We start from the raw sequence: 23,150 nt of genomic DNA, 5'->3' as shown, positions 1-23,150 counted from the left end.
GAGAGGGAGAGGAGGAAAACTAAGAAGAAAGTGGCTTGGCCTCAACAAACTCTTTTTGCTCCCAAAGCTTTTTTCTTCTGACCCAGCTGAGACTGTTGTTCTGAGAGGAGAACCCCCCAGACCAGAGAGAACTCCCGCCTGCCCTCGGAGGCTGAATGCTAAGCAGCCAACGCTGTAAGTGCCCTGCAAGTTTTTATTGTTTTCTTCTGTCTATCCCAGCAGCTCCCAGATGTATTTGTCTTTTGGTGGGGAGGAGTAGAAGCATGAGATGCAGGGATGAGGCTTAGAATCTGGCAGCTGAGGGCTTAGATCCAACCCAAAGACCCCCACTTGGGAGGACCTCCCAGAGCATGGCAGCCAGCCAGGCAGAAAAGACTCCCCGCCCATCCAGGGAACTGGGGCCGGCTCGGGGCTCTGCACAGGCCGTCAGTCTCTGGCAGGACCATGAAGCTGCCAGCACAGTCAGAGGAAGGACAGCCAGAAACCGGAGCCTTGTGGGAGGGTTGAGTCCAGCTAGCATCAGGAGTCCCCTTGACACATGGACAGGGTACCTTCTGAGAAGGAACCATCTTACCTAAAGGGTCTCATCAGGGAAGGGGGAACCCTCTTGTTTTAAATCATAAGTATGTCTCCTAGCACAGCTCTGCAAGGCAAGGCGAGCCAATGAACAGAGTCAGACAGACCTCAGTCTAGTCTCAGCTTGCCTCAGGAATCCACTGGGCTATGACGGCATTTTTTAATTGCACAGTGCCCTATAAGTGCTAGGTATTATGATTAATAAAAGTAATTCATTTGGGCTTACCAACCAATCCTCCTCCACACGTCCCAGGGTGACAGTAACTTGTCTGTATCCTCAGACTTCAGGAGTGCTGCGGCACAGAAGGCATGCAGTACACGTGCTGATGGATGGACAGATAGATTGGCAGGCAGATGGAGGATGGACGGATGGAGGATAGATAGGTGTATGGCTGATAGGTAGATGAACGGACAGAAGGATGTGCAGGTGGATGGATGGAAAGATGGATGTATGGATGGATAGGTAGGGATGAGGATGGGGATGGATAGATAACTACGTATGGAAGACTCAATATTCCCAGCATGGGTCAGTCTCATTGGAAGGACACAGAGAGGTGTGAGGTGCTATCCTGCCCTCTGAGCACTGCCTTTCTACTTAAAAGTACTTAAAGAAGAGGAGTGCTGAGCCTCCTGACACCAGGGATGTGGGTGCACGTCCCAGGGCTGTGGTCTCCCTCATCCGTCCTCCTTGTCACTCAACACAAATGAGGCAGAAGACTACCTGGGTCCTGGTTGGGGCCAGTTGAGTAGGGAGAGAAGGGAAGTGGGAATGTGAGAGCAGAGTAGGTCCAAGAGTTCTTGTAACTGGCCCCAAGCCCTAGGGTTCCTGATTGATTGATTGATTGATTGAGAAGAGGCATCAACTCAGTCTTTCTTACTCCCCAGGGACTGAGCTATACTGTAGTTTTGGTAGATGGGCAGGGCCAGGGCTCCAGGCTTAGAAATGCTACCAGGCAAGAGGGGGAGAAAAGGTAGTCACAAGCAATGGAGAGCAGTGGCCTGCCAATTCTGCTCTGTGTGGACCTGAGCTGGCTGAAGGCAGGGCCCTGCATTCCAAGCCTGTTTTTCACTGTTGCTTAACAATGGAGGGTGATGACTCAGCCTGGCCTCTAGGAGGTTGCCCTGGTTTGAAGCATCTGAGTCAGCTGAGTGGACCAAAGGAGGTTTAAAATAACAGCCTTTGCCAAAGTCCAGCCAAGAGATAGCACTGAGGACATGAGAAAAGACTTCAGCCACCATCTGAAATCTGCACATGCCTCCAGCCAGTGTCCTCCCCTTAGCCTCCTTCCCTTGCCACTGACACAGTCCTCGTCACCCTCTTGTTGCTGCCAGTTATCTTGAGCCCAAGGACCAGGCTATTTTAATACATAGCAGCCCCCTCAACAAATCCCTTCCCTTCTGGGAGTGGGGGAGGGGAATCTGCAGTGGCAGCACACTTTAAGAGCATATCCAGGGGAAGGGGACCAGGGTGGGGTGGGGTAAGGGGAGCTCAGAGTCAAGGCTAAGGTGAGTTACAAGCATCTGGAGAAGAAAAGACTCAACTAAATCTCAACGAGAAGACTTTAAACCTCAGAAGGGTTGGCATGTGGCAGAGGAATTGAGCATTGTCCATGTGGCTCCCAGGAGAAATTCACCCCTACTTGGGGGAAGAAGCTCTATGGAGGCAGGTCTGGCTCCACCTTTCTGTGAATGTGGTGGAGACAAGTCAAGCACTAGATGGGAGATTGGACTAGATGACTAGAGGTCCTTCATGCAGGCTCCACTGGGAGCTTGAAACCAGCCATGGTGCGAATATTTACACCATAGAAAGTGGCAGATGGGCTGGCCTGGTGGCTCAGTGGTTGGGGCGCCATGCTCCCAACACAGAGGTCACTGGTTGGATTCCCTCACGGGCCAGTGAGCTGTGCCCTCTACAGCTAACATTGTGAACAGCAGCTCTCCTTGGAGCTGGGCTGCCTGAGCAGCCGGTGGTCGGCGTGGGCTGCCACGAGCTGCCGCGGGCTACTGTGTGCTGCCATGGGCTACAATGTGCTACCGTGAGTAGCTGGCAGCCATCGGGTGTGGCCAGCAGCCAGCGAGAGCTGCTGTGAATAGTGACCGACTGCCTCAGCCCGGGGGGAGTGCAATACCAGCATGGGCCAGGGAGCTGTGTCCTACACAACTAGCCTGAGAAACAAGGGCTTGAACCAGAGTTGGGGAGGTGGAAGAAGGGGGGGAAAGAAAGTAGCAGGCACTGCAAATCTGCCTTCCCTTTGCCCCGTAGTTGTTAACCATTTATCTGGATCTTCCCCAATTTGGGAAGCTAGTTGTACTATAAGAACATGACACATGCTACTCCATAGAATATGCCACAGCCGTGAGTGATGTCCATTTTACTTCCAAAAAAGGAAGTCTCACCATGGTTAAGTAATTTACCAAAGGTCACCAATGTATGGAGGTGAGTGAGAACTCTGACTCCAAAACTTGTGATCACTCCATGGGACCAGGCAGCCTCCCTCTCCTGCCCCAGACAAAAAAAATGATTTGTCCTGTCAGGAAGTTATATTCAGATGACTTTGAGCTGCCATCCGTCTACGTCTATGTGCTCCTTTCAAAGAAACGTTAAGTCTTTATTTGATATTTTTTAATTACAACAACTTAGGCTCATGTAACAAATTTTAACACAAGACATATGTAAAATAACACAATAACCCCTACCCTTTAATCTACCTTTCCCAACCTACTAGTAATCATTTAGTGTATATCTAGATGTAATTTTCTATGTATTTACAAGAAAAGCATAAATATAATATTAAACATGTAGTCACACACATAGAATTATTGTTTGTTTTTATACAATTGGAATCATACTATACAAAATCTTTTTTTTACTTAAATTATCATCATATCTTCTACTTCATTACTCTCACTCAGAGTATGACTACATTATAATTTATGTAGTGTCTTATGAGGGACATTTAAGTTATAACAGTGCTCTTCAGCAATCATTTTTGTACAAATATGTATTTGAGTATATGTGTATTTCTATAGAAGAGATTGCTTGAATTAGAACCTAGTGTATGAGCATATTAAGTTTTGCTATTGTCAAATTGCCCTCCAAAAAAGACTGTGCCAATTCACACTCTATCGACAATATACAAGAGTGTTACCCCTACACCCTTGCCAACACTAAATATAATCTTTTTTTTTTAATTTTTGCCTTTCCAGTGGGTAAAAAAGTGGTATTTTAAAATTTGCATGGCCTTAAAGATTAGTAAAGTTGAGTTATCTTTTCAAAGCCTATTACTAATTATGTATGAGACTTCTACTGGTTACTCATTCATATTCTTTGGCCACGTTTAGGTTGTATGTTGTCTGTCGATTGTTTTACACATAGTGAATATTGATCCTCTGTTGCGCATCACATACAGACTTTTACTCTCTCCTTGCCCCCAGGTTTTCCCTTCAGATGCACACCAGCTCTGCTGTACGATGTCAGATCCATACCACCCAGCCCCCACGCCTCTCTCACGGGCACCAAGTGGCAGGGTGTGTGATCTTCAATTCTAGGTTTGCAAAAGGCAGTAGAACCTAACATTTAAGAGTGTGGTCTCTGGTGTTGAGCCTGAATTCAAATTCCGGTTCCAATTCCAGACTCTACCACTTACAGGCCATCTCTTTAGAGATGAACTACCTAACTTCTCTAAACATTTGTTTCTTCAGTAGTAAAATAGAGATAATAATAGTTTCAATCCCACAGGCTGTTTTCTTGTGTGCTAACAATAGTCACAAAATAGTTAGCATTTCTTGAACCCTTAATTTGTTCCAGTAAATGTTCTATAATAATGAATTGCATGGTATAAATGTATTATAGTAATGTATTAATTCATTTAGCCTCACAATGATATGCATATTATTTATTTGCATATTCACAAAGCCCTCTCACAGTGCCAGGAAATAAATGTTAGCGTATAGTGTGAGCCGCGTGGCAGCATGGCGTATCACAGGGTGAACACCTTCTCCTCCGTTTCAGTCCTCTCTACAGCTCCGGTTCGGCAGCCCCTGTTCCCTCCACTCCCACCATACCTCTTCTCACTTTGGCTGCCTTTCTGTCAATCTCCTCCAACTCTGGGCTCACCAAACCTGAGCCCAGTGCCCTGGATCCTGTGCACACAGATTCTAGGGGTTCAGAGGTTGGAGACAACGTGGCACAGAGGAGCCTTCTCTGGCCTTTGATTCAAACACTAGCTCATCCATGTGCTACCTGTTTGGCCCTGGAGGAGTTCCTGAGACTTGGCTTCTGGGAGCCTCAGTTATGAGCATCTCATAGGGCTACCTGGAGGCTTCCCTAAGTTTTACAGAGGACACAGAGCAGCCCCCTGCAGGTTCCTTTCCCACCCTCCCACCTCCCTTTTGTTCTGACTCCCTTTTGTTCTGACTCCCTTTCTAAGGCACTGTGTTGGTTTTTGAAGCTAAGTTAGTTGCACCAAAGCCTTTGGGGAAGAGCTCACCACTGCTCCCATTCCCCTTCCAGGGTGGTAACTGAGGCTTAGAGACCTGAGCCTTTCAGGAGCTTCTGAGCCACTCCTTCTCCCTTGGCTAGTTTCCTTGTGGGCAGCAACTCCCATTACAAAATGTCAGCCTGGTTAATACCTTGAATTATTTTGCTCGCATGTCTAGAGCATAGGAAATGTTGGATGGATGGATGGATGGATGGATGGATGGATGGATGGATGACAGGATCTTGGTCTGACATTCATGACCCCACTTAATCTTGCTCCCTCTCCAGGCTTTCCTCTCTCCACACCCTTCACCTGAAGTAAAACATTTACTCCTCTGAAGTAAAACACCCACCTTCTCCAGTCTCCTCTTCCCAGGTTATTCCCTTTCAGAGAGTCATTACCTCCCTTTGAAATATCAGCCCCAACTACATGTCTCCTTTCTTTAGGGCCCAGTGCAATGGGCTTTTTCCACCCACCACCCACCACCCACCCCGCACCCCCCACCCCGCACACCACACACACACACACACACATACACACACACTGAATTCCCACAGCACTTTCTCTGTACTTCTGTTGGAGCATTTGACACTTCCTCTCTGGTAATTGCTTAGCCCCTATCCTTTCTCCCCTGATGACTCCCTGTGTGGCAGGGGTGGGAGGGTGGGGGGAATCCTATTTGCTTCATCTGTGTGCTCCCCCAGCATCTAGGTCAGGGCTTTGCATACAGTAGACATGTAGGCACTTGTAGAATGAATGCATGAACCATCAAGAAGACCTATTGCCCACCATGCCAACCCAGCCCTCCTGGGTGGAAGGTCCAGTGCCACCAACTCTGGATCCTGGGACAAACAGCTCTGAGCAGAGCCTCAAATCACCTTTGGGCCATGACATGGTTCATGGAGCGACCCTAACAATTCTCAGCCTCTAGGCACCCCCAGGCAAGGATCTTGTGGCTCAAAGAGTTACAGCCCCAGTAGATAAAGCATTTTTCAACCAGAAGGGCCCTTGAGTCTTGGGGACCCAACTGTCTCATTCTCTAGTTGGAAAGTCAAGACTCAGAGAGGTGAAGTAACTGGCCCAAGGTCACATGGTGGCAAAATGAGAACTATAAGATTCAATGCTTTAGGACATCCAATTTAGAGCTTTCTTCAAGTACCGGAGGAAACTGGCCAACTTTTGAACAGTTTAGCCAGGCAAAATCAGGTCAAGGTCTACTCAGTATGCCTAGTGCACCCAAGGACAGAAGACCTGTTACCAGATTCAGGTCCGACGCCACTTGTTGCCCGAGGCCCACAAATTTGAGTGCAAGGGTTGTTGAGGTCAAAAACATATTTTATTCTAGATGGCAGCAGCTAGGAAAGATGGCAGACTAATGTCCAGGAAAAAACCACCTTCCCCAAACTGAGACTAATCAGGAGGTTTTATAGTCAGGCAGGCAGGTGGGGGAAAGAACAAAGAAAGGTGGAAGTTAGTCATATTAGTTTCGGAGCTGACAGTTGAGAAATTGCCTCCCACAGCCTGGTCTGCTTCATAAGGTTATCTCGAACTCAGCAGCCATGGCTGGAGTGTGTCACGCATCATCAGCAAAAGCTGCAAGGGAGTTGCAACCATGGATCCCGGTGTCCGGTTGTCTGAAAATTGAGAAATTGTTCTTTCCAGATTAGTGCTCTGCTGATTAATTAGATCAAAAGGTATATATAGTCTTAAGGAAGGGAACCAACCAGTCATTGAATCAAACAGTGAAAGGGGAAAACAAGGCGAAAACAGCTGAATAGCAAGCTATGATGTGACTGAACTAAGTCTAAGTTATTAATTTTCCGAGCTTCATCCTTATAGACCCAGGAGTTGAGAATATGTGTGCATTTAAGGGTAGGCCAAAAGAGCCAGTTAGCACAATCCCCCGCGACAGTTTTGCTTTATCTTGGTAAATAAAATGAAATAAATAAACACATAAATTGATATATGCATATATAAAATGCATGCACGTACCCATGTATTTTTCTCTAATAGAAACAATACATGTTTGACATGTTTATTGTAAAAAAATTGGAACATACTAAAAATCATAGAGAACAAGATTAAAACCACATAATTTCCTACCACTCAGAATTAACCATTTAAACTTTGTATGTATTTCTTTCTAGAACTTTTTCTATGCAAGTAGGAATTCGTTTTAGTATTTGTGGTGGTGCTGTATGTACAGTTTAGTGTCTTCTGTTTTCCATTTGGATCCTATGGCAGCACTTCCTCACGTTATTATAATATGCTCAAAAACTCCATTTCAATGACTGCTTCATAGTTCATTGTGTGCCATGATTTATTTAACCACTTCTTTAATGTTGGATGTTTATAAATAATTCTATGAAGAGCATTCTTCATAGAGTCTTTGCCTGCATTTCAAATTATTTCCTTAGGACAAATTCCTAGAAATGGAGGTCAGGAACATGTTTAACACTCTCACTTCTTGCTGCCAAGTAGCTTTCCAGAAACATGTACCAATTACAACCCCACCAGCTGCCCTAGAGAAGAGCCTTTGATTCTGCAATTGCAGCACCACCTTGGGCTGGGGGAGGGGCGCTATTCCATCCAAAGCCACTCTGGCAGTCCTGACAATGGACCCCTTGTCCTGCCCCATCTCCTTTTCCCGCACTCCTCTCCATCCCTGGCTCCAGGCTTGACTGTCTGTACAGCCTCTTTTCAATCCCCTCTGGCCTTCCTGGCACTCCAGGCTGCCTCCAAGAACAGGGTTGGTAGAGCTGAGCCATGAGAGCTGTACCTGTCCTGTGTGGTCACCACCCTTTCAGCCTTGGGGAAGCCTGCAGGGGAAGTTAAAGAGAGGGTGTGTAAGGGTTGCTGAGTTATCCACCTGTTTTAGAGAACCATTTCACCCAAGTCCTCAGCCCAGGGCACTGTGACCTTCACATCTAGGAAGGGAAAGTTGAGGCCAGTCTCAGACACAAGGGACTCTCTGGCCAGCATGTGTATTGTATTTCCCTACAGACTCTGAAACCCCTCCATGAATCCCCGGAAGAAGGTGGACCTGAAGCTCATCATCATCGGAGCCCTGGGGTAAGCCAGGCTCAGCTTAGAGTCTGGGGGTTGGGAAGCAGCCCCCTAGCCAATGGCAGTGATGTGTTCCCACCTCTAGTGGGTCATTTTCTGATTCAGGGTGGCACCAGGGAGGGCATCCGCCACCAAGGTAGGGAGCTCAGATGGGAGAAAGAGGCTGGGCCAGGCTACCTGGTTTCTTGTCCAAGTTCTGCAGTAACAAGCCACCTAGCATCCATCTGCCTTCCCACCTCCCGCCACGTACAGGAAAAACCTGACCCTTGCTTTGGGGCACTCGGCTCTCTCCAAACCTCTCTGCTCACTGGTTCCTACTTCTAGAAACCATTCCCTAGTCCCTTGTTACTCAAAGTGTGGTCCCTGGACCACAAATGTTAGAAATTCAGAATCTCAAGGAGAGACAGTGGTGAGAGGGGCGTGGTAAGATTTTGAGAATGGTATGGATGTGTGTGTGTGTTTGTACGTGTGTGTTCACATGTATCTGGGTTTTTTCCTCAGTGTGGGAAAGACCTCCCTCCTCCACCAGTATGTGCACAAGACATTTTATGAGGACTACCAGACCACGCTGGGGGCCAGCATCCTCTCTAAGATTATCATACTGGATGACACAACTTTGAAGCTACAGGTGAGCAGCCCTCCCTGTCCCTTTTGAACATACATACCTGAAAATCACCCCCCATTCTCTGGGCAGCAATGTGCACCAGGAGCTAGAATGGTGCAGGACAGACACCAGTAAACTTCAGTTCATGGACCAAATATTGTCCACCTGTCTTTGTAAATAGATTTTACTGGCACATAGTCATGCCCATTTAAGAGCATGGTCTGTGGCTGCTTTCAAACTACAGCAGCATAGTTGAATAGTTGTAACAGACAGTAATAAAATACTTACTATGTGACCGACCCTTCACAGAAAAAAATTTGCTGATCCTTGATCTAGAAGGAAGAGCTCTAATCCAATAGTTGTGAGGCCCCCCTCCTATTCTCAGGTTGCCTGGAAAACTTGGCAAATAGCCTTGGGCAAATCACTCTGAAGGTCCAAGTCTATCAGATGGGAATAACAGTGCTTGTCCTGATGACCCAGGGGAAAAACGAGAGCTTAGATGTGAAAGTATTCTTGGATACCGTAGTGTACGTGGGTGACAGGGTCAAGATGCCCATGTGGGAAAGGACCACATGCACATGTGCCAGGGCTGGCTGCTCCCTACCCAGGAAAGGAAGCTTTGACATGATGTGACCCAGTTGAGCCTGTCTCTAGCCACTCATGACAGCCCCATGGGACGGCTGTTCTTCCCCTCCAGATCTGGGACACAGGCGGACAGGAACGGTTCCGCTCCATGGTGTCCACATTCTACAAAGGCTCTGATGGCTGCATCCTGGCTTTCGATGTCACTGACCTAGAGTCTTTTGAAGCCCTGGATACCTGGCGGGGTGATGTTCTGGCCAAAATCATTCCAATGGAGCAGTCCTACCCCATGGTGGTGCTGGGGAACAAGATCGACCTGGCAGACCGGCAGGTACCGTTCATTCGTTCGTTCACCAAACACTATGTGAGCACTCATATATGCCAGGCATTGTGTTAGGTCCCACACAGACAGAGTTGAATCCACAGTCCTTACCTTAAACATTTCGCATCTAGTAGTGGTTACAGATACTTTGAAAACCACTATGATACGGTATAGTAAGTGCAATGATACGGCTATACCTTGGGTATTTGGAGACCACAGTGAAAGTGTGTCTATTCAAGCCCAGAGTGCAGGAAGAGCTTCCTAGAGGAGGTGGCTTCTAGGCTGATGAAACAACATGAGCAAAGTCAAGAAACAGCATGACAAGAGACAGTGCTCAGTGAGCTGAGCACTGAAGGCAATTCTGTCTAGAGACAGAGAGTAGAAAAATTAAGATATCGGAGGTAGGCAGGTGGAATTTGAATTAACCTATAGAACAGTATTTCTACCCAGGGAAAGGTAGGGAGTCTACAGTTATAAGAACTTGAATCTACAAATTTTCTGAGAAAGCAATATATGTTTCTTATTAGCTGAAGCATATTCTGTATCATCTGACTAATGACTTGACAGCTCTTCTGCTCCATGGCCACCATGACCCCACTTGTGTAGGGCTTTAGGCAGTGGCATGGAGTAGAGCCCTTTTCATCATTGCCTACTAATGAGAAAAGACTACAGGTAGAGCTAATTTGTAAAAGATGCTTTGCCCTGTTTCCTTTTGACTTGGATTCCTCAGATTCATGTCAGACACAAATCCACTGTAGCCACCAAACTCCAGGGGTCACATGTTCAGCTTTCCAAGTGGCCGCCTGGAAGCCCTCTTTTGGTGGAGGTAAGGCCTTACCTGATCTCCCTCTTGTGAGGTGTGTATCCACAACACAACGCTCTTCAAAGAAATCCTTTAAAATCCTCCTTTTCAGTCTTTTCATATCCATGCTGTGGGTTTTAGAGTCATCTAATAGATTCTTGGTCACGAAACTTTGGAAATATGCAAGGTCCTGGGAGCAGTCTGTCTCCCGACGCACTTTACGGCTGACATCTATCAACTTGTAGCGCCTCTGCCGAAACTTCCACTTTAACACACTGCTTCATACACCTGTATAGATCGTAGGGTGGGAAGTTGAGGGGGTTCAAGACTGAAGGTTTGACTTTCTCTCAGTGAAATAAGAGGCACCATCTTATGTTGAGAGGGAACCAAGTAGGAGTCTCAAGAATGACGGTGAAGCTATGCCAGTTACTCTGGAAAGAAACAGGTGAAGGAGCTGATGGGTGACATGCAGGGATCAGCTGAAGGAGGGGCCAGGAGTTTGAAGCGGAGTCTGTTTTCTGTTGTTCTTCAACGGCTGTGTGTGGGGTAAGAGCCATGAACAGGGTCCTAGGACTAAGGTCTTTCCAGACAAGAATAGCTGAGAAATAGAGCTGTGAGGGCACGGAGAAACCATGAAGGAAAGGAGAGCAACAAGGAGAGGATGGGAGGGACTGGGCTGCCAGAGGTTGAAGAGCAGATGGAAGGAATGAGGACATGAGGGCGTTGAAGGGAAAGGCGAGTGTGGTCACAGACGGGGAGACTGTACTTAGTATTTTACAGAGGTCCTAAGGCTGGCTCTGGGAAGAAAGGCTGACATGGAGAGAAGGAAAGAAATTGTGAGGCTTACGTGAGAGGTGGAGGCTACAGGGTGAGGTGGAGAGGAAGCCTCAGCAGATTGCAATGTTCAGTCAATGAGGGGTGCCGGTAGCGTGGAGAAGAACAGAGGCCTTGGAGGGATTGAGGGAGTCCAGTCCAAACCTCAGGGGGGTGAGCTTTGTTCTACAGAGAGAGGAAGACAAAGACTTGACAGAGCAGTGGGGGCCCGGGTAAGCCCCGCCCCGTCTCTAGGATCTGTGGGGAGTGTTTTGTGTTGTTCTTCAACAGCCCTGTGTGGGCTGTTCTTTGAATAGCCCCCGCTGGAGAGGGAGATGGGAGGAATAGTGAGTCTAGCAAAAGCTAAAGTTCGGCCAATACAGAGAGGTGACAGAGGATCCTGGAGGAGGGGAGACGAGGAGCATTTGTCTTTTCACAAGATAGGCCCAGGGAAAGGGTTTGCAGGGAGGAAGAGGAGGAGGGACCAGAGGTGAGGAAGAGCTGAGCAGTGATGCAATGAGGACAGGCAAGTGGGGAGGAGGAACTGGGTGTGGGAAGAGCAGAGGTATGTCAATTCAGAGACCCTGGATCGTAAAGCCCAGAGGAGAGGCAGGGAAGGGATTGCCCTCAAGTGTCCTGACTTTGGAGCAGACTGAGCAGTCAGGACTGCCAGTCATTGGCTGGGTGTGGGGAAATGGAGGAGGCCAGCTGAGAGGTGTAGCCTGTGCTTGCAGAGGGTGGCCAGGAGGCACATGGCGTTTGCACAGGCTGAGTGGATAAGAGCTGAGAACCAGTTGAGCTCAAATTCACAATCGCTGTGTGTCCTTGGCCAGTTCCAGTTTCTTCATCAGTGAAATGGAGACCAGACACAGGTTTCGTGAGGTTGTTTGAGGATTAAAGAAAATGATTCCTATTAAGCACCTGGGAAGGTTAATAAATGGGAGCGATTGTCATCCTCCTTCTTATTATCTCCAAGACACGGTTTGGGAAAATATGAGAGCTTGTCCTACTCAATAAAAAAATAATTATTATTTAAAATCTATTGCTAAGATTTGGGATGACAAAAAAGTTTTAAAGATGGATGGGGGTGATTGTGAATGTACTCAATGTCTCTGAACTCTATACTTAAATATAGTGAAAATGGTAAATTTTATGTTTTACGTATACAAATAAAACACACACACACATATATATGTTCAGAATGATTTTAAAGAAATCACTGACCTGGATTTTTAAAAATCTCTACTCCTTCTACAGAAGGTAATAGTAGTCAAAAAATAGTTTGTTTAAAAGAACAGCTCTGGGCTTTCTCAGGCTGTTGCAGCTCCATGCTCCTAACACCGAAGGCTGCTTGTTCGATTCCCACATGGACCAGTGGGCTCTCAACCACAAGGTTGCCTGTTCATCTCCCGCAAGGGATGATGGGCTCCATCCCTTGCAACTAAGATTGAACATGGCACCTTGAGCTGAGCTGCTCCTGAGCTCCCGGATGGCTCAGTTGGTTGGAGCACATCCTCTCAACCATAAGGTTACCAGTTCAACTCCCACAAGGGATGGTGGGCTACGCCCTCTGCAACTAACAGCAGCAACTGGACCTGGAGCTGAGCTGTGCCCTCCACAACTAAGACTGAAAGGACAACAACTTGACTTGGAAAAAGTCCTGGAAGTACACACTTCCAGGAAGTTCCCCAATAAAGTTCTGTTCCCCTTCCTCCACCCCCCACCCAAAAAAAAGAACAGCTCTGCTAGCATCTACGCTGCAAGGAATTTATTCACTAGCATGTGAATTCTTTGCTTTACGCTCAGGTAGGCAATTTTTGACTTACCACTGATTCATAATGTTGGGAATTATGTTTTCTGAAAATATTCTTTATTTTTGGTGGTGGTTTAAGATGTACTTGACACACTAATTTTAACCCATATAATTGATCATTTTAAAATGTACCTGAGATGGAAAGCATCATAAATAAGATTAGGCAAACTAGACTAATTTTGTCAAACCTTTGACCTCTGATGAACTAGAAAAATTGTAACAGGAAAAATAAAATGTTAATAGTATGTTGCCAGCCAAAAACAAAACTAATGGAAGTAACACTTCCAAAATTTTCATACTTCCCATGTCCCCAAGTATTACACCCTAAGTTTATTTCCACAGTCAGAGCCAAAGTTATAAATAACTTATTTTATAAATAAAAGGCAAGACAATTTTTTAAACCATGAAACTGTAACTGGAATTGGAGGAGAAAAGTCAAAACTACAGTCTAGGTAATTTTCTTCCCAGGCCAGCTTTCTGAAGTTGAGCGGGAGAGGTGATAGGGATAGAAGAAGAGTGTTAATCTGCAACATAATCTTCTCTGCTATCTTGGAGTTATATATTTAATCATTGCATGTAAATGGAGCAAGAAAAAGAGAAGGAAATGAGACAAAATGTCTGTCATAACCTGGTCACTGTCCAATAAGAGAAGAGAAAGCTAAGATCAGCGGGCTATAGTTGTGGGCTTGTCTTCCTAGCTCTGTTGTTGGGTGACCTTGGGCAACTATCCTGGCTTCTGTTTCTCATGTCATTAAATATAAAGAATCTCTCTGCCTCCTGGAGAAGACTTTGTTGCATTTCACTTCAATTTTTACTGCAACTCTGGGGCACCAATGATGTGCCCAGTGAAATGCTGACCACCTGATAGGGGTGGGAAACTGGGCAGGGCGTGATATAAAGACGGAAGGAGTGATCAAAATGGTAAGTCCAGCCCTTGTCCTCAAGGACTTTAACAGATACAAAGCTCTTTGTGTTCCTAAGATGCCATCTAGGTATCATGTGTTAATTTCTAACGATTATTTATTTTCTTGTTACTAGTGAAGATTCTTCCCCCAAATAGTTCAGGATTTTCCCCAGCTGTGAGGCTTCTTTGTGACTCACCAGGTCTTGGCATCTATGCTCCACAGAAGGGAGCACTCATGGCCAATTCTGAGACCCCTCTCCCCAAAGGCTAGAGGGTCTTAGAGATCAGAGGCCAGGACCACAGCCTGGGGGTTTCTCCTGCTCTGCTCGGTTCAACAGCTCCTGGGAGAGTGGCCAGCAGAGCCTGGGCATGGGAGGTGGAGGTGTCATCTGGGCTTCCCAAAGGGCAGGCTGCTTAGTTGACCCCAGTGTCCACTCTCCAGCCTTAGGTAGCAAGCGTCACAATGCCAGAACAATGCTGGGGGACAACCGAGAGGCCTGCAAAAAAGAGCCATGAGGCCTGGGCCCTGCTGCCACTCCTGAGACCAGGACGACAAGTACCAAAGAGACAGGGGCAGCGATGGTACCTTTCATCTCAATAAGATGCATTCCCAGAAGCCGCAGGCGAGAAGGAGACAGTTTGACAAGGGGCAGTTTCTGATCTCCCCCTGCTGCACTGTGTTCTGGGAGAAGGGCAGAATGGTCCTTTCTCCATGAGAAAAATCTCGGCTCCCTTAAATAAAATGCAATAATGGTTATAAATTCCCAGGCACAGCAAATGTTCAATATATGGTCATTTCCTCGTCCCCGAAATAATTAGACATTAAACTCAGTGGTACCAATTGGAAAGTGGAGCTAACAAGAGCCATCTCAGAGATTTAGGTTAAGAAATAATACGTATATAGTTATGGACACATGGAAGTTCTCAATAAATACGAGTGATGGTGGGGATAGTGGGGATGGTGGGAAATGTGACAATGGTGGGGATGGTAGGGATGATGATACCGGAACAGTGATCATTTCTTCCCTTCATTCAGGTGTCACAGGAGGTAGCCCAAGGCTGGTGTAAAGAGAAGGATATTCCCTACTTTGAAGTCAGTGCCAAGAATGACATCAATGTGGTACAAGCCTTTGAGATGCTGGCCAGTCGCGCTCTGTCCAGGGTGAGTGGCTATGGTAGCAGCACCTTCCCAGGTTGCCCACTAGGATAAGGGAAGTCAGGAGCTTTCAGAAAAGAACATATTGGGCACAGGTAGGGATGTAGGTGGAACAGTTTTGCTCATGGTCTTAATTAATGAGTTGCTGAATGGGCTCAATAGGACTCCACTCTGGAACCAGGATGCCAGAAGTATAAAGCTACCTTACTGTATGTAGTTGGTGATCCCTCCATCTGGCTGATTATCAAAATCATTTGTGCAGTTTCTGAAAAATACCATCCTGTCCCCCACCCCTGGATATTCTAATTAGTAAGGGTTTGAGAAGTGATGATATAATTCAATCCTCATTGGTGAGAAAGAAGCTCCATGGTGCCAAGTATTTGTCCAAGTAGAATATCGAGTCTGCAGGAGACGCTGACATCCTCCAAATCACAAAGATGGATAGATGTAGACTACTGGGTGTGATCATTCAACAAGCCCATATTGAGTGTGTCACGTGTGCCAGACACAACACAGGGCGTGGGGCCCCACACACTCATGGGGAGACAGATAGGCACGTGAGTGGTTGTGACATAAGTATTGTATGATGGGGAAGGACTTGGTGATGGGGCCCCAGGGGAGGGGCACACAGCCCACACTGTGGGCGAAGGAGGGAGGAGAGAGGAGAAGAAAATCTGGAAGGCTGCCTTGAAGCAGTAGCGGGGTTTTAGTGCCATTCTGATGTCGAGTTTGGAAACTCAGAAGAGGGCCCATGAGAGATTAGCACAGGGCGGAGGTCAGCTTGTTTTATTATTCTGCCACATTTAACCAGGGTGGGCTTCCTAGAAGAGGGGAGAAGATCATCACGGCAATGATTTTGAACTGAGGAAATGAGCAGATGAGGATGGGAGATTGGAGTTTCTCCTATGGGGAAGTACTTGCCACCATGGGGGTGACAGGCCTGCCTGGCCCTGCTCTGCCAGCTGCCCTGGAGAGAAGCACTCCAGGGCCCAGCCCGGGGGTGTCCACAATGGAGAGAGGCAGCAACCACCTCTAGCGGCTGCCTAGGGAGAAGGCTTGAGCTTGCCATCCTTATACCTGGGAGCCTGAGTCTCAGGGTTTGCCCTCTTGGGCTATCCTTCTGTTTCCCAGCCCCCAGCCCGCAGTCCTCATCGTCTCATGTTGAAGGGAAGCAGGAGGCCATCCGTGTCTCGCACATAGTCAAGCAGTGTGGCTTTTTATATGTAGTCCATACTGCTGGCTCCTACAATACAGACGTGCCTGCTCACGCCATTCCCCTGGAAAGCTAAGGAGTGTTGTTTGACCTTGTATGGTGATAAACAGCCCTCCACAAACACAGTGCAATGATTGCCAACCGCTCAGTCACAAGAACGTTACAGCAGCCCACAGCCAGTGTCTGTGTGGTTAGTATCTGTCCCATCTGGAGAAGGACTGTCCCTTAGTCTTCCTGCTGTGTCACTTTTATGATGTGTGGTCTTAGTAGATGGCAGTTTGTCTGTCTGTTTTTTTTGTTGTTGTTTTTTAACATCCTCCTTGGCAAAAGAATTTATTGGCAAACCATGTCCCTCATTTTGATGGGGAAAATTTACTGATGAGAAGCCTGGAATTCACAGGTGTGGTGTCTGCAGTCAGACTGACCTGGATTTGAATCCTGCCCTGGTGCTTTCAAGTGGACCCTTGTCAAGACACGTGACTTCTCTGAGCCTTAGTTTCCCCTTCTATAAAATGAAAATAATTCAATCCTGTAAATATTTCTTGAGTTGTCAGGCTAGGACTAGAGGTATGGTCCAAGGTCAGGTAGAGGAATAAGACAGTCACAAATACATAGGCAGTCATGAAGTGAAGTAAGTGCCACAGGGGGAGCAATGTTGAGTGACTCCGAGGCAGCTGGTGGCGAGGGTGGCGAGGATGCCTTCCCAGAGAAATGGCCTGTGAGCCGGGCGTCGAAAGGGGCTTCTCAGTTTGCAGGACATGGGAGGCGTTGGGATTGTGAGCAGGCAGAAGGGTGGAGAGAAGGGCGTGGCTACAGGCTCAGGCAGGAATCCACACGGCTCATGTAAGGAACCAACTGTGCTCCGTCTGTAACAAAGAAACATGGCATGGAGAGAAGCAGCGGCATGGGGCCATGGTGGGTCACGAAGCCTCTAAGGTCAACAGCACCAGATCCCAAAGGCCTAATGACCCCATGCAGGACTTCAGGCTTCTTTCAAAGCCGTAGGTCCATGCTTTGCAGACCATGCTGCTGGACCTCCCAGAGCACACAGTAGGGCACATCTTTCTACAATGTCTATATTACCCGGAAATTTGGAGGAGAAACATTTTCACATTGAAACAAACACACTTACTAAGCCATAGAATGCAAAACTTATGTGGGTTTTTTAGGTGAAACGAGTTTGCAAACCTACATTTTAAGGTCAAACAAGTTTTCAAAGACATTTCCTACGAGGGCTCTCTCTCTCACTCACTGTGTCCTTGAGCAAATCAGGCAGCCTCCCTTAGCCACCACTTCCTCCCTTTAAAGTACGAACAACGATATATTTCGGATATATTTCATGGGCTTATTGCAAGGGCTACATAAAATAGTATCACGGCACAGTAAAGGCATTAAATAAAAAGTTGCTATTTTAAAATGGGAGCTATGTATAAGGGTTTTCAGCAGGGCCATTGCATGCTGCGTAGGGGATGGGCTAGACGGGTGATTTCGAAGGTCCTGTCACAGTCCAGGCATGAGAGGATGGCGATGGTGCGGACGCATGGATGAAGGACACTTTGGAGGGAGAACTATGAGGGGTTAATGATGGGTGAATGCAGGAGAAAGAATCAGGAGCTGTTTAGGTTTGTGAGCAGGTTGCTAGTGTGGCAAATGGAGGATGATTGATTAGGGATGTGGTGGACCAAGATAGAGAAGAGAGGGAAAGCAGGCGTGTCACAGGGGCAGGACTAACGCAGTCTGTCGGAGCACATGGCATTTGGGGGTCCTTGAACTTCCTTGAAGTGCTGAGTTCTGCAGTGAGCTCGGAGCGGAAAGAACAACTTTCGAGTAGAACATGGTATAGTAATAACTCTAATGTTTTGAAAGGAAAGAAGACGGTTACTTTTGTGTCCCCATCTGGCTACTTTCAAGGATTAGAGTATTTAGTCATTGCAAATTATGATTAAGAATGCCCTCAGAATCAAAGAAGGGACACCCATCTGCTTCATGGGATTTGGGATGGTGGATTTTGCTCTCACTTAGTTGGCAATACCAAGCCTGCTGGGGCTGGTCAGGCCTGGTTCCAGTCGCATGGGCTGCAGGACAGAGGCCAAGTTCCTTCAGGGCTAATGAGAGAAAGACAAAATTGCCCTGTCCAGGAGGGAAGCAGATAAGCTCAGTGAGATCATACGGCCTTAACAGGGTCCTCAGGAGACAGATCTAAAGGCAGGGCCATGCAGGCGACCAGGCTCAGAGGGACAGACGCCCACAATCACGCCCCACTGAAGTGCAATGTGCATTCGGACACTATGTGTGGCTTCACAGTGAGAGGCACATGTTTGTCAGGAGGACCAGGGCCTGGAGAACAGAATTACACAGGAAACCTAACTGTGGCCTGCTGGTTACTTAGATGTTTTACAGGAAATCGAGGAGGGCCATGATGCCATTATCGAGTGACATTATGTCACCAGTGGGAAGCGCTCAGGCCTGACTTGGACCTGGGAGGTGTGACTCTTACTGGGTGAAGACAGCTAGCCTGAAGACCTCAGCTGTGCCGGTGTGATGGATGAGGGAGTTTCTCACACCTTCCCTAGACACCCTCTTTGTTCCTAGAACAAAGTACAAAGGAGCTCAGAAAGTCCACAGCTATCCTGGGCATTCAGAAGCTCCTTCCCCAAAGGCTGGCACTGTGGACAATGGAACAGGTTTCTTCTGTTCCCCGGGGCTCTGGGGTCCCAGCCAGGCCTTGCATGGATGTGGGCATGAGGCACACTCAGGGGTGATGAACCAACAGGCCCTGCCGCTGGGTCCAAAAACTCCAGTTAGGAAAATTCCTGATCCCCACCAAGGTCTCTTCGGCTTTCACGATGAGAGAGGGACCACGAAATTACCAAAATAAGAGAATCCTTTCAAAAGCCTCTCTCATTGGAAGAAATGGATCAGTCGGCATAAAAAGGGACTTGAATAGTAACACTCTGCTCTTCCCTGTCCCTCACTGTGAGGTTTACAAGTGTCAGGATTTCAGGATTTTCACTACAATAGCTCAGTGGAGTGAGGGGCCAGGGGAGGACGGGATGATACCCAGCGCCGTGTAGGCCAGAGCCCACACCCCAGGCCTGAGCGGTGCTGGGGAGAAGGAGCCCCTCAGGACCACTTTCTCTGCGTAGGCACCTCAAGGAGGGACTCTGCTCTCAGGGTGAAAGCCGGGGAAGCATGGGGTACCCTGGGTCGGGTCTGTCAGCAGTGGGCTGGGATCGTCCCCAATAGAGGGCACGATTGAGCAGAGGTGTGGAGACACCCCAGAGGGACAGGCTTGCATTTGGAGAGACTGTTCCCCACCCTCAACACTAATCCTATGTGTTAAATATCTATATATTAAATAAAACTCTAATAACTCAGAAGAATTTGCTGAGGGATACTCAAGGCCCGTCATCCAGGGTGATTAAGGGTGGCTGGTGCTGGACTGGCCCCAAGCCCGTACCAAAGAGGGGGTGAGAAATGTGGGCTGTCCATGAAACAAACTATGCTGGATCCCAAGTCTGCCCCCAGGAGCTCTGTGCCGCTCAGTCTGAGGGTGGCAGTAAGTAACAGAACATCAGGGGGACTTCTCATGTGTCTTGGGGTCACCATCATTAGGGGACATCAGTCATGCCTAACACCACTTCCTGAGGTCCAAGGTCATGGGGATTAAGGGTTTGGTTGACATTCACCACCTGGGTGCCTAGCCAGAGCCCTAGATCCATGGAGGAGAAAAAATCAGAGTGAAGACACCATTGCTGTCATGGAAGTTGTCCCTTCAGAGGGGCACTGGAGATAAACAACCAGGCACAGTGTATCTCGAGCCATTTACATACAGACTGGGTGTATGACTGCTCGCTCACTCCCTCTCACACACGCATGAGTGTAATAAGGACAGCTGTGGGAGGAACATGAACGCTGTGAGCTCAGTGACCGGTGAGAGCAGTGGCAGAGTAAAGACATGGGATCCCTTTTAGAAGATACTCTTCAGCATGTAGACCCATCTCCTAGAGGAAGGACCCCCTCTCCCACCCCACCCTTGCCCCTGAACCAATCGGGGTGGGGCCTAGGTGAGAAGTGACCAGGCTTGTCAGACTGAGAAGGGGCTTTCTCTGGACCTTGTTGGAACAGGTGAGTTCGGGAGGGTGGGCACAGAGGCACGAAGGCCAGTAGAAACACTGAGACTATTTGAGGGAGGCCTCCCTGGGCATGGGAAGAACAGAGGATTGACTGGGCTTCTCCAGGTTTTAGGGTGAGGGTGGGGGAGGTTGGGAGGTGGTCACGATGAGAGCAGGTTGGGGTGTGGAGTATTTACGAGGAGAGGTCTCCAGCAGACATGGTGAGTGGGCTGTCACCATCTCTGCGGAGGTCATACATGACTTCAGTTCCGCTGTAAAGAAAAAGCTGTGGGACCGGGTTAGAGGTCAGGAGATCTGGGCCCCTGACCCAACCTCCCATCTGCTCTGGACTCCTGAGAGACACTGGAGGACGAGGTGGGGCAGGAAGAGGGTGGGGAAGGACCAGTGGCGTCTCCCTCTGGGCCTCAGTTTCCCAATAGCACAATGGTGAGGGAACAAAAAGCACAAAGGCCATGGGCCATTAGGAGACAGAGGGCAGATGGTGCTCCTTGACTCTCAGATGTGAATGCTGACTTCTCTTTTCCTTCCCCAGTATCGCAGCATCTTAGATAATTACCTCACAGACTCCATCAAGCTCTCACCAGAAGACCAGTCCAGGAGTGGGTGCTGCTGATCTTCTGGACTCCCACTCTGGACACCCCGAAACACAGCCTGCCTTGGGCCGGGTCATCCCAGGCCCACCAGCCCCACTGCTGGCCCAGACATGGCCCAGGCAGCCTAGACTCTGTGGCAGAGCCCTTGATCCCCTCACATCTGGGCTGGGCCCCAAATTAAGCCCCTGCCTCTGGATGAGTGTAATAAGGACAGGGCTGGGCCCTCAGGGATCCCGATGAAACTCAGAATGTCACAGTTAAATCCTGGCCTGGAGGAGTCACCGTTCCCTCACTGGCTCCAACTTTCCTGCCACCTGCCCTCCCCAAACATACTCCTACTCCAGAATGCTTATCTTTGCAGATAGACAGGCCACTGCCCGTGGAGTCCTGTGGACAGGCCTTCCTGGCCCATGCCACCACACATCCACAAAGCCACAGCACAGTTCTGGGAAAGGGTGCTGCTCAGCCTCCCTCAGTCATCAGGGCCAGGGAGTCTGAACCTCACATGAGGGCCTGCTTCAACCCGTGGCACAGCCGTCCAGTCCTGGGACACCCCTGTACCCCTCCAGAGTATGACTGCAGGAGCCCAGGAAAAGCCACCAGACACTGGCTCATTCTTCCTTCCTGAGTGCTCGGGCAACTCCCATAAATCTTTCTGAGTCTCAGCTTGTCCATCTGTTAAATGGGGGTGGTATATGCCCTGCCTACGTCAGAGCATGGGTTTGAGGACCAGAAGCTCCGTTTAAATCTCAGTTGCTCTTGTTGATATGCATTTATTTATTCTTTCTACAAGTATTTTTGAGTATCATGTATGATGTACTGATGTCCAGTGACAAATGAAACACACAAGGACCCTAATCTCCTAGACCCTACATTCTGGTGAGGGAGAGAGGCAATAGATACAAAATTTACACAGATATTTTCAAGTAGCAAGTGCGTGCTTAAACAAAGTGGAACAAGGTGATGGGGTAGAGAGACACAGGGGCTGGGACTGAGTGCTATTTCAGACAAAGTGGTTCAGGAGGGCTTCCCTGAAGAGGTAACATTTGGCCCATGGGCTAGAGAATGAGAAAGGGGCTGTCACCTGAGATCTGGAAGAAGAGCATTCCAAGGAGAGAGAACAGCAAGAGCCAAGGCCCCAAGGCAAGGACAAGCTTGCTGTGTTCTAGGAACAGTGAAAGGTCATTCATTTACCTGCTGGATTCAAATCTGCTGCCCCAGAGACAGCGAAGGGGACCCCACCCCTGGATGGCTTCTCGATCCTCTGCCAACTGGCCACCAGAGGGCAGCAGTGCTCCTCCCTTCCAGGCTGACGGAAGTGTGGACGCTCCAAGGACACTCCAAGAGCGGCTGTTTTCCTTGTTCTGCTTCTAGAAGTTTGTTCATGGGCTCTGGGCATGGTCAGCACTTTGAGATTTGTGAGGCAGGACAATGCCAATTTCTTAAGCTTAGTGAGAAATGGGCAAAAATTGCAACATCAGTGATTCAGACAAGAATCCACATCGGTGAAAAATACTTGAATGAGGGGCCTGGAGAGCTTATAGATTCTCTGTCCCCGCAAACTCTAAAGCCATAATCTTTTTCTTCTGGCTACAGACTGCATAGATAGTGCCCAGTCTGAAGGGGGCAGACAGGATGACCTCTTAGGGTCTCCCTGGCCACAGAAGTGTCCTGTCCACACAGAAGTATCCTCCCTGAGCTCCAAGCAGAGCTGGAAATGTTAGCCTATGACTTCTGAGTGTCATCTGACTCTGAAGATTCTCCTAGAGGAAGGGGAGTGGAGTCGGAGTCAGGGAGGAAGTTTGGGGAGCCTCTTCTCCCCACCCCAACTGTGGAATAAGAACTGGCTTGTCCTGGGCACAGCATAGACCTGGCACAGGAGCAGGTGACCCGGAGCACAGCTCTGTCTCTGCGTCCTTCATGGGGGTAGCATTCTCCACGTCACTCAGGCTCTCCTGGAAGTCAGCCAGACTGTGGATTGGACGTAGGGAGTGTGGGTGTGTATGCAGTAGCTGTGGACAGCAATGGACCTGTGGGTCATTTCTAAATGTGTGCACCAGTTAATAAATGTGTTCTTTGTCTTTATCCT

General features: G+C 48.3%; 1 protein-coding gene across 2 annotated transcripts; it reads left to right on the top strand.

Annotated features, from left to right (window-relative positions):
• On the top strand, positions 1 to 23,150 carry RAB7B (RAB7B, member RAS oncogene family). Of its 2 annotated transcripts, XM_081025742.1 has the most exons (7): positions 1 to 174; positions 4,012 to 4,104; positions 8,061 to 8,129; positions 8,625 to 8,751; positions 9,425 to 9,640; positions 15,000 to 15,125; positions 21,001 to 23,150. In XM_081025742.1, the coding sequence occupies exons 3-7, from the start codon at positions 8,077 to 8,079 to the stop codon at positions 21,079 to 21,081; spliced, it is 603 nt and encodes a 200-aa protein (XP_080881868.1). In that variant the 5' UTR covers positions 1 to 174; positions 4,012 to 4,104; positions 8,061 to 8,076; the 3' UTR covers positions 21,082 to 23,150. The 2 variants fall into 2 exon arrangements, with proteins under 2 accessions (XP_080881868.1, XP_080881867.1); XM_081025741.1 differs by lacking the exon at positions 4,012 to 4,104.

This window comes from Rhinolophus hipposideros (genome assembly GCF_964194185.1).
Source record: "Rhinolophus hipposideros genome assembly, chromosome: 19".
Classification (NCBI taxonomy): Eukaryota; Metazoa; Chordata; class Mammalia; order Chiroptera; family Rhinolophidae; genus Rhinolophus; species Rhinolophus hipposideros.
This window is presented reverse-complemented; position numbering and strand designations above follow the sequence as displayed.

What these genes read in the sequence shown, in the direction of transcription:
- RAB7B (XM_081025741.1), top strand. Translation starts at nt 8,077, where the DNA reads ATGAATCCCCGGAAGAAGGTGGACCTGAAGCTCATCATCATCGGAGCC. An exon ending in ATCATCATCGGAGCCCTGGG is followed by an intron (nt 8,130 to 8,624) that starts GTAAGCCAGGCT and finishes TTTTTTCCTCAG; the next exon opens with TGTGGGAAAGACCTCCCTCC. An exon ending in TCGACCTGGCAGACCGGCAG is followed by an intron (nt 9,641 to 14,999) that starts GTACCGTTCATT and finishes CCCTTCATTCAG; the next exon opens with GTGTCACAGGAGGTAGCCCA.